Source organism: Schistocerca piceifrons, chromosome 5, assembly GCF_021461385.2.
Source record: "Schistocerca piceifrons isolate TAMUIC-IGC-003096 chromosome 5, iqSchPice1.1, whole genome shotgun sequence".
NCBI lineage: Eukaryota > Metazoa > Arthropoda > Insecta > Orthoptera > Acrididae > Schistocerca > Schistocerca piceifrons.
In genome coordinates, this window is record NC_060142.1 from 481,404,377 (window position 1) to 481,418,990 (window position 14,614).

At 41.0% G+C, this 14,614-nt stretch overlaps 1 protein-coding gene across 3 annotated transcripts in view; it reads left to right on the top strand.

Annotated features, from left to right (window-relative positions):
• LOC124797996 (DNA (cytosine-5)-methyltransferase 1-like) overlaps positions 1-14,614 on the top strand; it is a 245,355-nt gene that overhangs the window by 188,525 nt on the left and 42,216 nt on the right. For all 3 annotated transcript variants that reach the window (XM_047261181.1, XM_047261182.1, XM_047261183.1), the window contains one exon: positions 14,087-14,198. In XM_047261181.1, the coding sequence (XP_047117137.1) occupies positions 14,087-14,198 (112 nt within the window). The remainder of the gene's footprint in view (positions 1-14,086; positions 14,199-14,614) is intronic.

Genomic DNA, 14,614 nt, shown 5'->3' on the forward strand with positions numbered 1-14,614 from the left:
AGTTTTTTGAATAGAATATTTGACCATTTCAAAAGAAATAATAAGGACTTGGGAACTTGAAGTTAAATGAGTCAAGGATTTAGATCACTACAACTTTAAGTATGTAATACAGTTCTAACCCGGTAGATTTGGACACAGAATAAATAGAAATCAGTGCATAATTACTTGAACGAAACTCGGGTACTTGGCTTGCCAAAATCCACAACCTTGATACATAAAAACGTGAACTTAAATACACTCCTGAAAGCATTCCATAATACTAGCATGCACATGAGGAAATTGTAATTACACTCTGCAGTCTCATTAATTCGACAATAAAAATGACTGCTGAAGTCATCTGCAGTGAAAATTTGAAATAAACTTTGCCAATATTTTGCTGATGAACCATATATAAGAATCTTACAAAAATTAGAAATCCAGTGTGATATTTATAATTACCAAAGATTATGGATCCGTCAGCTCCGTTACTATGTACTTCAGTAAGGATTGTGATTTTCATTACTAATTATTCATGGAATGAAATTTCATCAACTGATTAATTTCCTCGAACATTGTAACAAACATTTTTGCCAAAAATCAGTTAATAATTGGAATAACGTTACATGTGATGTCCTGCATCAGCTGGTTAAAATTGTTTCTGCCTCACATTATTTTTGGTACCACTTGTTTTGGTAATGAACACAGTGCAAAATACTTCAATAAATGAAGGAAACGAAAAGTTAATATTCGAGTGAAAGGATTAATATGCGAGTGGAAGGACAATAAACGCAAGGCACTGAGAGAGAGTGTATCTCCATACAATTGAGGCAAGTTGATCATGTTCCTGGAAAATAATCACCTGGTGGGGTGACCGGAACTGTGTTATAACTAGCATTCATAATGAAGAAAGTTTCTCGTAATTCATGTAGCCAGAAAATTGTGTGTTAAATATTTGTATAGTTCTAATATAATAGTGTAATCCTTAGTCAAAAATGGAATGTTGGAAAGCAATTCAGATTTTTTTCATATGATTTTCATTCCAATGTAAGTATATGATGGACTTTGTGGTTGATATTAAAAATTTTCATTTTGTCAATGTCAGTTTCCATACAGAGGTTTATCAGTAAATAATAAGGTGCTGTTCTTTTGGAGATTTTACACTCTTTAATATGACAAGGAGACAATTTCTGACTTTCTGCTGCATTGAAATGGCTTATGGGAATTGCCAAGCATGAATTGAGGAACAACAGAAGAAAGCTTGTCTCATGGCAATTGTTAACTTGGGTATCATTTGCATTTAGAAATATGTAAGATATACATTCGTCAAAAGACACAAAAGTAAAGTTTTATGTATTTTCACCTCGCAGAGTGGAAATTTCTTCGGCAAATTAAAAAGCACTCACTTCATGAAGATAAAAAGGGAACGCATTCCATAAGCCCACGCAGAATCCCAGGTCATGACAAGACTTAGCAATAGTGAAGAAACATAGCAAGTCCTTTCCGAAACACCAAAGTCAGTAGTCTAGGTATTAAAGAGTTAGTTGCTATTTAAATTCATATTTGAGTGTACGCAAGATGTGTGTCCTTTTTCCCAGGAGAAGTACCCTGAATGTAATAACAATGAAAATATGTTGTTGTTGTTGTGGTCTTCAGTCCTGAGACTGGTTTGATGCAGCTCTCCATGATACTCTATCCTGTGCAAGCCTTTTCATCTCCCAGTACCTACCGCAACCTACATCCTTCTGAATCTGCTTTGTGTATTCATCTCTTGGTCTCCCTCTATGATTTTTACCCTCCACGCTGCCCTCCAATACTAAATTAGTGATCCCTTGATGCCTCAGAACATGTCCTACCAACCGATCCCTTCTTCTGGTCAAGTTGTGCCACAAACTTCTCTTCTCCCCAATCCTATTCAGTACTTCCTCATTAGTTACGTGATCTACCCATCTAATCTTCAGCATTCTTCTGTAGCACCACATTTCGAAAGCTTCTATTCTCTTCTTGTCCAAACTACTTATCGTCCATGTTTCACTTCCATACATGGCTACACTCCATACGAATACATTCAGAAATGACTTCCTGACACTTAAATCAATACTGGATGTTAACAAATTTCTCTTCTTCAGAAACGCTTTCCTTGCCATTGCCAGTCTACATTTTATATCCTCTCTACTTCGACCATCATCAGTTATTTTGCTCCCCAAATAGCAAAACTCCTTTACTACTTTAAGTGCCTCATTTCCTAATCTAATTCCCTCAGCATCACCCGACTTAATTAGACTACATTCCATTCAGAGATATTTTCAGAAATGGTATTAAATTAAAATTTGGTGTGCCAAGGTTGGATGCATGTGCATATTGCAACAAACTTTTTTTGGCAAATTATCAGTGCAGATTTTGCCAAAGGATTTGAAAAAGCTGAAATGAAGAGTGCAATTCACCATGCAAGGGCTTAAGAACTATACAAAAGGTTTGCTGCTGATACTGAAAAAAGCAGAACTATAGGTAATATTGTGACTTCAGCGGAGTTGAATAATTCTTCTGTATTTCAATGCTGCAGACCAGAAATTCCTCATTACAGGGCATAGTTTTTACATCTACATCTAATATACATCTGTACACTGCAAACAACCGTGAGATGCTTGGCAGAGGCTACGTCTCATAGTACCAGTTGTTAGCCCCCCCCCCCCCCCCCCCCCCCTTTTCCCCGTTCCATTCATGTATGGAGCACAGGAAAAAATTTTTGTTTGAATGCCTCTGTACGTGCAGTAATTATTGTAAACTTATTCTCACAATTCCCATGTGAGCAATATGTATGGGATTGTAGTATATTTCCAGAGTCACCATCTTAATCCATTTCTTGAAACTTTATTAATAATCTTTCTCGTGATAGTTTACGTCTCTCTTAACAAGTCATCAGTTCCTTCAGTATCTCTGTGAAATTCTCCCATATATTAAACCAACATGTGACCATTTGTGCTGCCGCTCTCTGTATACACTCAATATCCCCCGTTAGTCCTATTTGGTAAGGGTTTTACACATTTGAGCAATATTCTAGGATGTGTTGCATTAGTGATTTGTAAGCAATCTCCTTCGTAGACTGATTGCATTTCCCCAGTATTCTGCCAATAAACTGATGTCTACCACCTGCTTTACCCGCAACTGAGCTTATGTGATCATTCCATTTCATATCCCTACAGTGTGTTACACCCAAGTATTTGTATGAATTGGTTGATTCTGATAGTGACGCTTTGATATTGTGCACAATATTATATTTATGAACTTTTAAAGCAAGCTGCCAATCTTTGCATCAATTTGAAATTTTATCAAGATCTGACTTCATATTTATGCTGTTTCTTTCAGCTAATACTTCATTATAGATAACTGCATCATCTGCAAAAAGCCTTATTTTACTATTAAAATTGTATGCGATATCTTTAATATACAAATGAACAGCAAGGGTTCCAACACTCTTCCCTGGAGTACACCAAAGTTACTTCTACATCTGATGAGGGTTCTACAGCCAAGATAACGTGTTGTGCCTTCCCTGCCAAAAAGTCCGCACTCCAGTCACAAATTTTGGTTGATATCCAATATGATTGAACTTTCGACATTAAGTGTAGATGTGTTACTGAGTGGAATGCTTTTCGGAAATCAAGAAATACTACATCTACCTGATTGCCTTGATCCAAAACTTTCAGTATGTCATGTGAGAAAAGTGCTAGTTGGGTTTCATATGATCAATGTTTCAGGAATCCACTCTGGTTGGCATTAAGGGGGTCATTCTATTCAAGATACCATGTTATGGTTGAGCTCAGAATATGTTCGAAGAGTCTACAACAAATCAGTGCCAGGGTTATTGGACAGTAGTTTCGTGGATCACTTCTACTACCCTTCTTGTAGACCTGTGTGTACTTCCAACTAGCCATTGTGAAACTCTTCCATCTGGTGAGCAGGGTGTATGAGACAAGTGAAAGGCCCTCTGACTTCAAGAAGAATATAATAATTCCAATTCCAAAGAAAGCAGGTGCTGACTGATGTGAAAATTACTGAACTATCAAACAATGGAAACTGCAGGTAGGAATATCAACAACATTAGGAAAAGACAGATTGCTACTTATTGTAAAGATGACATGTCAAGTTGCAGGCAGGCCCAATAAGAGACACTTGCATAAAGCTTTCGGCCACAGCCTTTATCAGTAAAACACACACATACACACCTAACGCACACATGACCACCAACTCCAGTATCTCTGGCCCAAGTTGGTGGCAGTATGCATTGAGGTGTGCTTGCTTCTGTGTGTGTGTGTGTGTGTGTGTGTGTGTGTGTGTGTGTTTTACTGATGAAGCAGGTGGCCGAAAGCTTCATGCAAGTGTCTTTGTGCCTGTCTGCAATACGGATAAACTGGTAGAAGCTGACCTTGGGGAAGATCAGTTTGGATTCCGGAGAAATGCAGGGACATGCAAGACAATATTTACTCTGCGATTTTCATAGAAAAAGAAAGGAAAGACAAACATACATTTATAGAATTTGCAGACTTTTGACAATGTTGACTGGAATACTCTCCTTTGAAGTTCTGAGAGTAGCAGGGGTAAAACATAGGGAGTGAAAGGCTATTTAGTCGAAGGGGCATGAAAGTGAAGCATTGATTGAGAAGGGAGTGAGACAGTTTCGTAGTCTATCCCCAATGTTTTTCAGTTTGTACATTGAGCAAGCAGTAAAGAACACAAAAGAAAAATTTGGAGTAGGAGGTAAGTTCCCTGGAGAAGAAATAAATCTTTGAGGTTTGCCAATGACACTGTGATTCTGCCAGAGTCAGCAAAGGACTTGGAAGAGCAGTTGAATGGAATGGACAGTGTCTTGAAAGGAGAATATAAGCTGAACATCAACAAAAGCAAAACAAGAGTAATGGAATGTGTTTGAATTACAGCAGGTGATAGAATAGGAAATGATATAAAATGATTTACTTAAAGTAGTAGGCGAGTTTTGCTACTGGGGCAGCAAATTAACTGATGATGGCCAAAATAGAGAGGATATAAAATGTAGACTGGCAATGGCAAGAAAAACATTTCTGAAGAAGAGAAATTTTTAACATCGAGTACAGATTTAACTGTCGGGAAGTCTTTTCTGAAAGTGTTTGTATGGAGTGTAGCCATGTATGGAAGTGAAACATGGACGATAAATAGTTTAGACAAGAAGAGAATAGAAGCTTTCGAAATGTGGTGCTACAGAAAAATGCTGAAGATAAGATGGGTAGATCACATAACTAATGAGGAGGTATTGAATAGAATTGGGGAGAAGAGGAGTTTGTGGCACAACTTGACTAGAAGAAGGGAACGGTTAGTAGGACATGTTCTGAGGCATCAAGGGATCACCAATTTGGTACTGGAGGGCAGCGTGGAGGGTAAAAATCGTAGAGGGAGACCAAGAGATGAATACACTAAGCAGATTCAGAAGGATGTAGGCTGCAGTAGGTAGTGGGAGCTGAAGAAGCTTGCACAGGATAGAGTAGCATGGAGAGCTGCATCAAACCAGTCTCAGGACTGAAGACAACAACAACAGGAGCATGTAGAGGAACTCTGGCTCAGGTTTAAAAAAATAGTTGCCCATGCACTGGTTAGATTATGCACTCAGAACAGTTCATAATGGGAGGGAACTTCCATGGTATACAGTCACTGAAAAGGAAGTTCTGAAAAAACAGAGATTGCTGTGTACTTAATAGATGTAAAACAAAGCATATGGCTATAGATAGAGAGATGCTGAATGAAACCTGTTTGTCTGTCAAGAGAGCGATTCGTGATGCCTTCAGTGACAACCATAGCAGAATATTGTCAACAGATCTGTCACAGAACCCAAAGAAATTCTGGTCGAATGTGAAGAGTGTTAGTGGCACTTAAGTTAGTGTCCAGTCCCTAGAGAATGAGATAGGAACTGAAATTGAGGGGAGCAAAGCAAAAGCTGAAATGCTTAACTTTGTTTTCAAATGTTCCTTTACATAGGAAAATCCAGGAGAATTGCCCCAATTTAATTCTCGTACCACTGAAAAGAGGAATGAAATAAGTATTAGTAACAGTGGTGTTGAAAAACAACTGAAATCGTGAAAATTGAACAAAGCTGCAGACCTGTCAGAATCTGTACTGAATTTGCAGCTGAGTTAGCCCTTCTTCTCACTATAATCTGTTGTAGATCCCTTAATCAAAAAACATTGCCCAGTTCTTGGAAAAAGGCACAGGTCACACACATATACAAGAAAGTTAGTAGAAGTGATTCACAAAACTACCGTCCAATATCGTTGATATAGGTTTGTTGTAGAATCTTAGAACAAATTCTCAGCTCAAACATACTGTGGTATCTCAAACAGAATGACCTCAATGCCAACCAGCATAGTTTTCGAAAACATCGATCATGTGAAACCTGTCTCACACTTATCTCACGTGACATATTTTGGATCAAGGCAACCAGGTATAAGCAGTATTTCTTGATTTCCGGAAAGCATTTGACTCAGTACCACACCTACGCTTAACATCAAGCATACAATCATATGGGGTATCAAGTGAAATTTTATTGGATTGAGGACTTTTTGGTAGTGAGTACACTGCATGTTATCTTGGATGGGGAGTCATTGTCAGATGTAGAAGTAACTTCAGGTGTACTCAAGGGAAGTGTGTTGGGACCCTTGCTGTTCATGTTATATATTAATGACCTTGCAGACAATATTAATAGTAACATCAGGTTTTTTGCAGATGATGCAGTTGTGTGTAATGAAGTGCTATCTGAAAGAAACTGCATTAATATCAAAGCTTCATACGATTTCAAAGTGGTGCAAAGCTTGGCAACTTGCTTTAAATGATCATAAATGCAAAAGTGTGCACTTCACAAAATGAAGTACAGGCTTGGCAACCCCAGGGTTCCTGAGCTAGTCCTCTGTCACCATTAGCTCTGGTCATACTGCAGCGACCACTGTGCGGTGCAGCGGTGAAATGTTGTATGTTTCGTGTGTGTAATGTGCTGCTGAGGTGAATGGCTGTTGAGGTAAAACAGTCTTTCGTGGGCAATCTCTGGGACACCTGCTGCCTCCCGGTTGTATAAGCCTTGCTCAGGCATGCAGGCCTCTGCCTGAGTCGACAGTTGTTTCCCTAGCATCTCTTGGGATCCCTGTGGATTTGTCTTATCAAACTACTACTCCTGACAGGACGGGTGTAACGTCAGGTAGTACCTAGACCCACTCCTTAAAGAGTGTGGTTGGTCAGTCCTCCCGAAAAAAAGTCTCAGAATCATAGTAACAGGACATTAGTGTTCCATAACACTTCTATTATAATCAAGCAATCTGGGGGAGCCTTTGAGAAGATATCCCCTTTCTGTATTCACAAGGCATTGGAAGATATTGCTGGGTCTCTGAAAAGTGTCAGACTTCGTAATGGGACACTTTTAGTTGAAACTGATAATTCCAATCAAATATCTGAGCTTCTGAGATGTAAGGCTACCCAGTCAAGGCAGAGGTGCATAACTCCCTTAACTTTAGTAAGTACATGTTTAGCTGCTCCGATATAATGGAGGTGGACCCTGCGGAGTTACGTGAAGAATGGAAAAGTGTGGGCATCATGGAAGTGCAGAATTATATGAGGACAATCAATGGCAAATTGTAAAAATCGGCGACATTTGTTCTAATGTTTTAGTTCTCCAGAATTACCTGAACACATCCTTGCAGGCTATATCCGTCGGGCTCGCCCATTTGTTCCTAACCCAATGCGATGCTACAAATATCAAAGATTTGGCCATACCACTAGGGGATGTAATGAGAAGGCTATGTGTGGCAATTGTCAAGAGTCTGGGAGTTTGTGTACAGTTCTCCAAAATGTGTACACTGCTCTGGGGATCACCCAGTGTGGAGCAGAAAGTGTGGAATTAACAACGAGGAAAGGAAAATTTAGGAGTTGAAAGTAAAAGACGCATACCCTATGTTGAAGCTAAAAAAGCTTTCAAAGCTATGCTACACCTGGTTTTTGCATCAGCCCTTAAGACACCAATCGAAGTGTGATGTCTCCAGGCAAACTCAGACCACAGATTAAAGTACGAGCATTTGCACTTGTTGATGTACCTGTGGGGCAAACGCTCCTCTTGCAACTGCTGTCATTCAGAAGCCGTCAGCAATAGGCTTACCACATAAGCCACATACCACTACCCAACATCAGAAGCCAACTAAGCCGTCCCCACAACCCAGGCAACCACTTCCTCATGTCAGTAAAGAAAAACGTCCTTCAAAAAGTAGTTCTAAGTCCAAGAAGGTGGTAGATAAACCTTTGGAATGCCGAGCTCTCTCTCTTTCTGATGGGGACTATGCTCTTTAGGATATGGACTTCCAATTGGAGGAACTGGAGAGCAAGAAACTGGCTACCACTCCCCCTGACCTCCCATGTAAATCACCGCCTCCGAGGGAGAAAGAAAAGAATCATCGCTAACTAATAGCTTCCACAGGGACTTCAGTGGAATTTGAATGGCTATTACTCCCATTTGAAAGAACTGCAGCTACTGGTCTGGGAGAAACCTTTCTGTATCTGCTTACGAGAAACACATCTTAAAAGTCACCGACATACCTGCATTATGGGGCTACCGTGCGTACAGGAAGGACGATACTACTGGGGATAGGGCTAAAGGTGGAGTGGCTATTTCCCTTGATGACAGAGGACTCCTCTCCTGTCCCTCTTACCATGACCATGCAACCAATTTTTGCGAAAGTTCTCGCACCCTTTAATATCACAGTGTGTTTTTTGTACCTTCCCCCTAATGATGCTTTGGATGCAGGCACACAAGCAGAATCCTTCCAGGCACTCCCACACCCATTCCTCCTCGTGGTGGCACTTCAATGCCCACAATGTGCTGTCGGGATTGGCTACCACTTGCTCCAGGGGTCGGATGATTGAGCGACTCGTCCATTCTGAGAAGATCTGCTTTCTGAACGCAAGTCAGATGACTCACTTTTCCGCAGCTACAGGTCTTTTTCAGCTATTGATCTTTGTTTTTGTTCCCCAGCTATTGCAGACTCAGTTCAGTGGGAAGTGGCTTCAGATTTACATTCTAGTGACCACTTCCCAGTGTGGATTCATCTGCCACCTAGGACAGTGACCAGCAGGAGACACACGCAGGTGTGTGATACAAAGGGCAAATTGGTTGCAGTACAGTCGACGGGCTATTTTTTGAATGAAAGGATTGTGCACAGGGGGTGGTGGCCCATATCACTCACGAAATCCAAAGGGCTGCCGCAGAGTCCATCCCCAGGTCTAGTTATCACCTCAGACAACTGCATGTGCCTTGTCGATTGGCAATTAGTGCCAGACGGACAGCTCTGCGGACCTTCAAACTGTGTCCAACTACAGACAATCTTCATGCCTTCAGGTCTGCGAGAGCACATGCAAGGCGAGTGATCAAAGAACAGAAGAGGGCATCCTGGAGGGAATTCACCACTTCCATGAATAGGTCCACTTCCGCTGCGCACGTTTGGGAATCAATAAGACGGATTTCAGGCAAGGGTAGTCCACATCCCCTTACAGCCTTGTCAAATAATGGGGTCTTGGTGGACATGCCAGAAGACATGGCTAACGTTTTAGCTGAACATTTCTTTACTATTACTAAGTCATCCAGACAAGCTCCTGCTGTTCAGGTATTCCGTCAGACTGCATAGATGAGGAAGCTAAATTTCTTCTCGCATAATGAGGAAGTCTAAAACCTTCCATTCTCCATGTGGGAACTGGAATCAGCTTTATCTGCAGCCAGAGAGACTGCTCCAGGACCTGATGAGATCCACTACGCCATGCTTCGTCATCTGTGCCCTGAAGCGAAAGGTCAGCTCCTCTCTTGTTTCAATCAGATCTGGTTTGATGGACAGTACCCCATGACTTGGAAGGAGGCAATATTAATTCCATTCTGGAAACCAGGTAAGGACCATAGCGCCCCTAACAATTATTGGAGTGTTGCCCTTACCAGTTGTATGGGTAAGACTCTTGAACGCATGGTCAACTGCCGCCTTGTCTGGCTTCTATAGTCCCGAAGTCACCTGAGCTGCTCCCAGTGTGGTTTCAGCCGCTACTGATCCACTCTTGACAACTTAATTCTACTGGCGATGGCGATACAAGAATTCTTCTTACACGGAAACCATTTAGTTTGTGTGTTTTTTGACCTCAAAAAAGCATATGACACTACTTGGAGGTACAACATCCTTCGCCAACTTCATGAATGGGGACTATGTAGACGCTTGCCGCTTCTGATCCAATCCTTTCTTGAGGACCGGAGTTTTTGTTATCGCATTGGCGATGCCATGTCTGATTGCTTTACTCAGGAGAATGGTGTACCCCAGGGCAGTGACCTCATTGTCACATTTTGCCATTGCTATCAGTGGCATTTCCTCTACAGTCAGGAGCCCTGTCAAATGCTCTTTGTTTGTAGATGACTTTGCAATCTTCTACTGTTCCTCTAATCTTACAATGACGACGAGGCAGCTACAGCTGTCCATTAGGAGGCTGGAAACTTGAGCCCAGACAACTGGTTTTCGGTTCTCACCAGAGAAGATTACATGTGTCCATTTAATTATAACTGTGCTCATTCGAGCTTGAACCAACTAGTGCTCACAATGGGGGACAATGTTTCACGTTTTCAAGATACTGTGCGCTTCTTGGGTTTATTATTTGACTCGAAATTAACTTAACTCCCAAACCTGAAAGATCTGTGAACAAAGGGCTTCCAGTTATTGAATATTTTGAAATTCCTTGGCAGAAAAACATGGTGAACTGACAGGTCCTGCCTCTTGCAGTTTTATGTGACATTTGTTCAATCACGCTTAGATTATGGCAACGTGGTCTACGGATTAGCCCATCCTTCCTACCTCAGGATGTTAGATGCTGTCCTCCATGAGAGCATTCGTATAATTACTGGAGCCCTTCGGTCCAGCCCAATTCCAAGTCTTTGTGCAGAGGCTGGCGAACTACCACTCTGGATTGGGCGAAGTATGCTTTTGGCTTGCATCACCTCACTTGCATTTAGTTCAGTGGTCCAACCCACCTTTGAATGACTGTTCAGTAATCGACCCCAAACGAGTGGTAAATGTGCTGCAGACTGTCTCAAGGATGTGGATCTCTCGGGCATCAAAATACACACCCAGGGATGGAACACACTGCCACCTTGGCATCCTCAGAGGCCCAAAGTGATTTTAAGCTTGACACAGTGCAAGAAAACTTGTACTCCAGATTTTGTTTTTACAACTTTGTTTTCATCTATTTTAAGTATGTACCACAATTTTATCGTTATTTATACAGCTGGATCACAACAGGAGAATGCTCTCAGTTGTTCTGCTGTTTTCCCTGATAGCATTTTTAAAGTGTGTCTTCCAGAACAACTTACAAATTATGATGCAGAGTTATACGGCATTCTGATGGCACTGGAGCGGGTTTACAGACATCACCGAACAAGGTTTCTTGACTGTTCTGACTCTCTTAGTGTACTGCAGGCCCTTCACCAAATGTATCTGGTAGATCTGCTGATCCAGCTCATCTATGACTCCTTACAGCTGCTCGATGCAGAGTTATACGGCATTCTGATGGCACTGGAGCGGGTTTACAGACATCACCGAACAAGGTTTCTTGACTGTTCTGACTCTCTTAGTGTACTGCAGGCCCTTCACCAAATGTATCTGGTAGATCTGCTGATCCAGCTCATCTATGACTCCTTACAGCTGCTCCAGTGTCGTGGCAAGGAGGTGATTTTTTGCTGGTTACCTGGCCACGTTGGGATACAGGGTAATGACATGGCTGATAAAGCTGCCAAAGAAGCATGTTGGGCTAGTGCTGTCCATCAGTGTCCCCTCCCGTTGCACGCCATCATCTCATTTTCTGACAGATGCATCATGCATCAGTGGGGGACTGAATGGTTGACAGGCAACAGACAACAAACTGCAGTTGCTCAAATTGACCACAGAGGCGTGGCAGACTTCATGTAAGCCTTGCCACTGAAAGGAGGTTTTGCTTACCAGACTGCATGTTGGGCATAGCCCTTTCACACATGGCTTCCTCCTCCACTCTGTGGAGTTTGTGGTGTGCTGCTTTCATTTCAGCATATTGGCTCTGTGTGTTCTGTGTACTGGTGCGATTAGGGCAGCCCTCAGTCTCGCTGGAGATCTGTCCACCATCCTCACAGATACCGATACCAGTGTTACAAGAGTGTTGAAATTTTTGGAACTATCAGGCCTCATCCCTAAACTGTTGGGGAAGGGTGGCAGACGTTAATACATTATAAACTGTTCTGCATGTGGGGGGGACAGCCTTTGTCCCCACCCATGAGATCTGCATGCTGACTTTTCGTCAGGGCACTGATGACCATGATGTCGAGTGCCCCCTCAACCCAAATCATCATCAAAATGAAAAATATATATCTATCTATAACTGTAATATCAATGAGTCACTGTTGGAATCGGCCAACTCAAACAAATACCTGGGTGTAAAACTCTGTAGGAACATGAAATGGAATGATCACATAGGTTCAATCATGACTAAAGCATGTGGTAGACTTCGGTGCAACCAGTCTATGAAGGAGATTGCTTACAAATCACTCATGGGACCCATACCAGATAGGACTAACAGGGGTGGGCAACACAAATGGTCACAGGTTTGTTTAATCCATGGGAGAGTGTCACAGAGATACCGAGGGAACTGAAATGGCAGGCCCTTGAGACAGGCATAAACTATCCTGAGAAAGTCTATTAACAAAGTTTCAAGAACTCGGTTTAACTGATTTCTCTAGGGATATACTACAACCTCCTACATGTCACACAGGGATTGTGAGGATAATCAGAATAATTACTGTATGCACAGAGGCATTCAAACAATCCTTATTCCCATGCTCTATACTTAAATGGCACAGGAATAAACCCTAATAACTGGTACCATGGGATGTACCCTCTGCCATGTAACTTACGGTGGTTTGCAGACTACGGATCTATATGTACATCAGGAGACAAGTCTGGTGGGCAATTTTCTACCATATGATAAGGCTCTTGTGCTTCCGGAGAGGAGCAAAATATCCTTTGATGCACTTCACCCAGATGATTGGCTTTCAGTCATTGCCAGTGCCAAACTTGTTTGGAAGATGGAACCAGATTTCAAGGTTTTTAGTTCACTAGGGTAAGGGTTGCTTAGACGGTAATTCTAAAGCAACTGAGTAGTCTGACTATAAATTTCACCTGCTGTTCTTAGGTGAAGAAAAAGTTATAACATCCTGTTGCTGTGGATTTATCAAAGCATTAAAGAAGCTGAGAGACATTCCCTAAATAAATATGCCACCAACTAACATTTCAGTTTTCTCTGTCTTGTATGATGAACTTCGGCCAATCAAAAGCTCCAAAAGGTAAACTTACTTGACATGTATAGCTCAGCTGAAAAATTGAATTTGTGTTGGCAACTACCAAATTAACAGTGGATTTGTAAGTGTGTGTGGCAAAATCCATTGAATTATGGCTGAGAATGTAATGCTGAGTGTACATGTTTATATAATTGCAACAGGAGTAGTGGTAAATTTTTCATATTGCAATGAACACTGTAATTTGACCTGATTTATTGTATTTACTCAAAGTAAGTTTTCTTTCTCTGCAATAAGTACCGCAGAAAAACCAGCGTGTTTCAACAGTAGGATCCTCTTGAGAGCACAGAAAATTGAAATAGTGCCTTTTTTTTCCGAAGATAAAGTAAGCAATTGTGTGATAAAATAAGCAGTTGTGCTACAAAATACACAAAATGCTGTTTTACCTGATATATACTGCTTAAATCAAGAAAGCCAAAGTACATAAGCCTAATTTTCTTACAATTTTTTTTTTAATTACGATGTTGTTCATGTTTAGTGGGCCATTCATTTTCCTTCTTTTCTTTGTGTACTTTGAGCAGTGAAGTTTTAATAATGAAATACCACATATATTCGATGTGGAAGCTATGAAAATTAAGCACTGAATGTCGAACTGAGCTGGATACAGGCATTTCAGATTTTTACTGCAGACCAATAGTAAAAACATGCAGACAGCAGTATGGCTCAGAAGCACATTTTCATATATTTTATTATGTTATTTTCCAGAGCTATAATATTGGCTGCTGCTCCAGGCGAAGTTCTGCCTAATTTTCCTGAACCTACTCATGTGTTCAGCCCACGAGCCTGTCAGCTATCTGTGGTAGTTGATGAGAATAAAGTAAGTCATTCTATTTCTCTTACAGAGAGACATAGATTATTTGTTCCTTAATATTTGTATGTGAAAAAGTATGGTCACACAAAGTACTTCGTCTACAGTGTCACATACGTGTTCTTTTATTCAAAACCATTATGGCAGGTACTTGTGCTCTCCATCCATTGAAGTTTACCATATCTTCCATCAAAAAGCCCAAACTAATTTGGAGTAACTTTTTTTTTACCTGTTTAATGAAGTGTTGCTGTGTCTGCAGGACAGGACGTAGTAATTATCTGTATTAATGAAAAAGTTCTTGACATTTAATTAACAATTATTCATTTCTTTCAAAGAAATAGTGTGAACCATGATACCTATTTCTTTCAAAAATGACGAAAACTTTGTTCTTATGAAAAGAAGCATATGGTGTCCAGGTATTTATC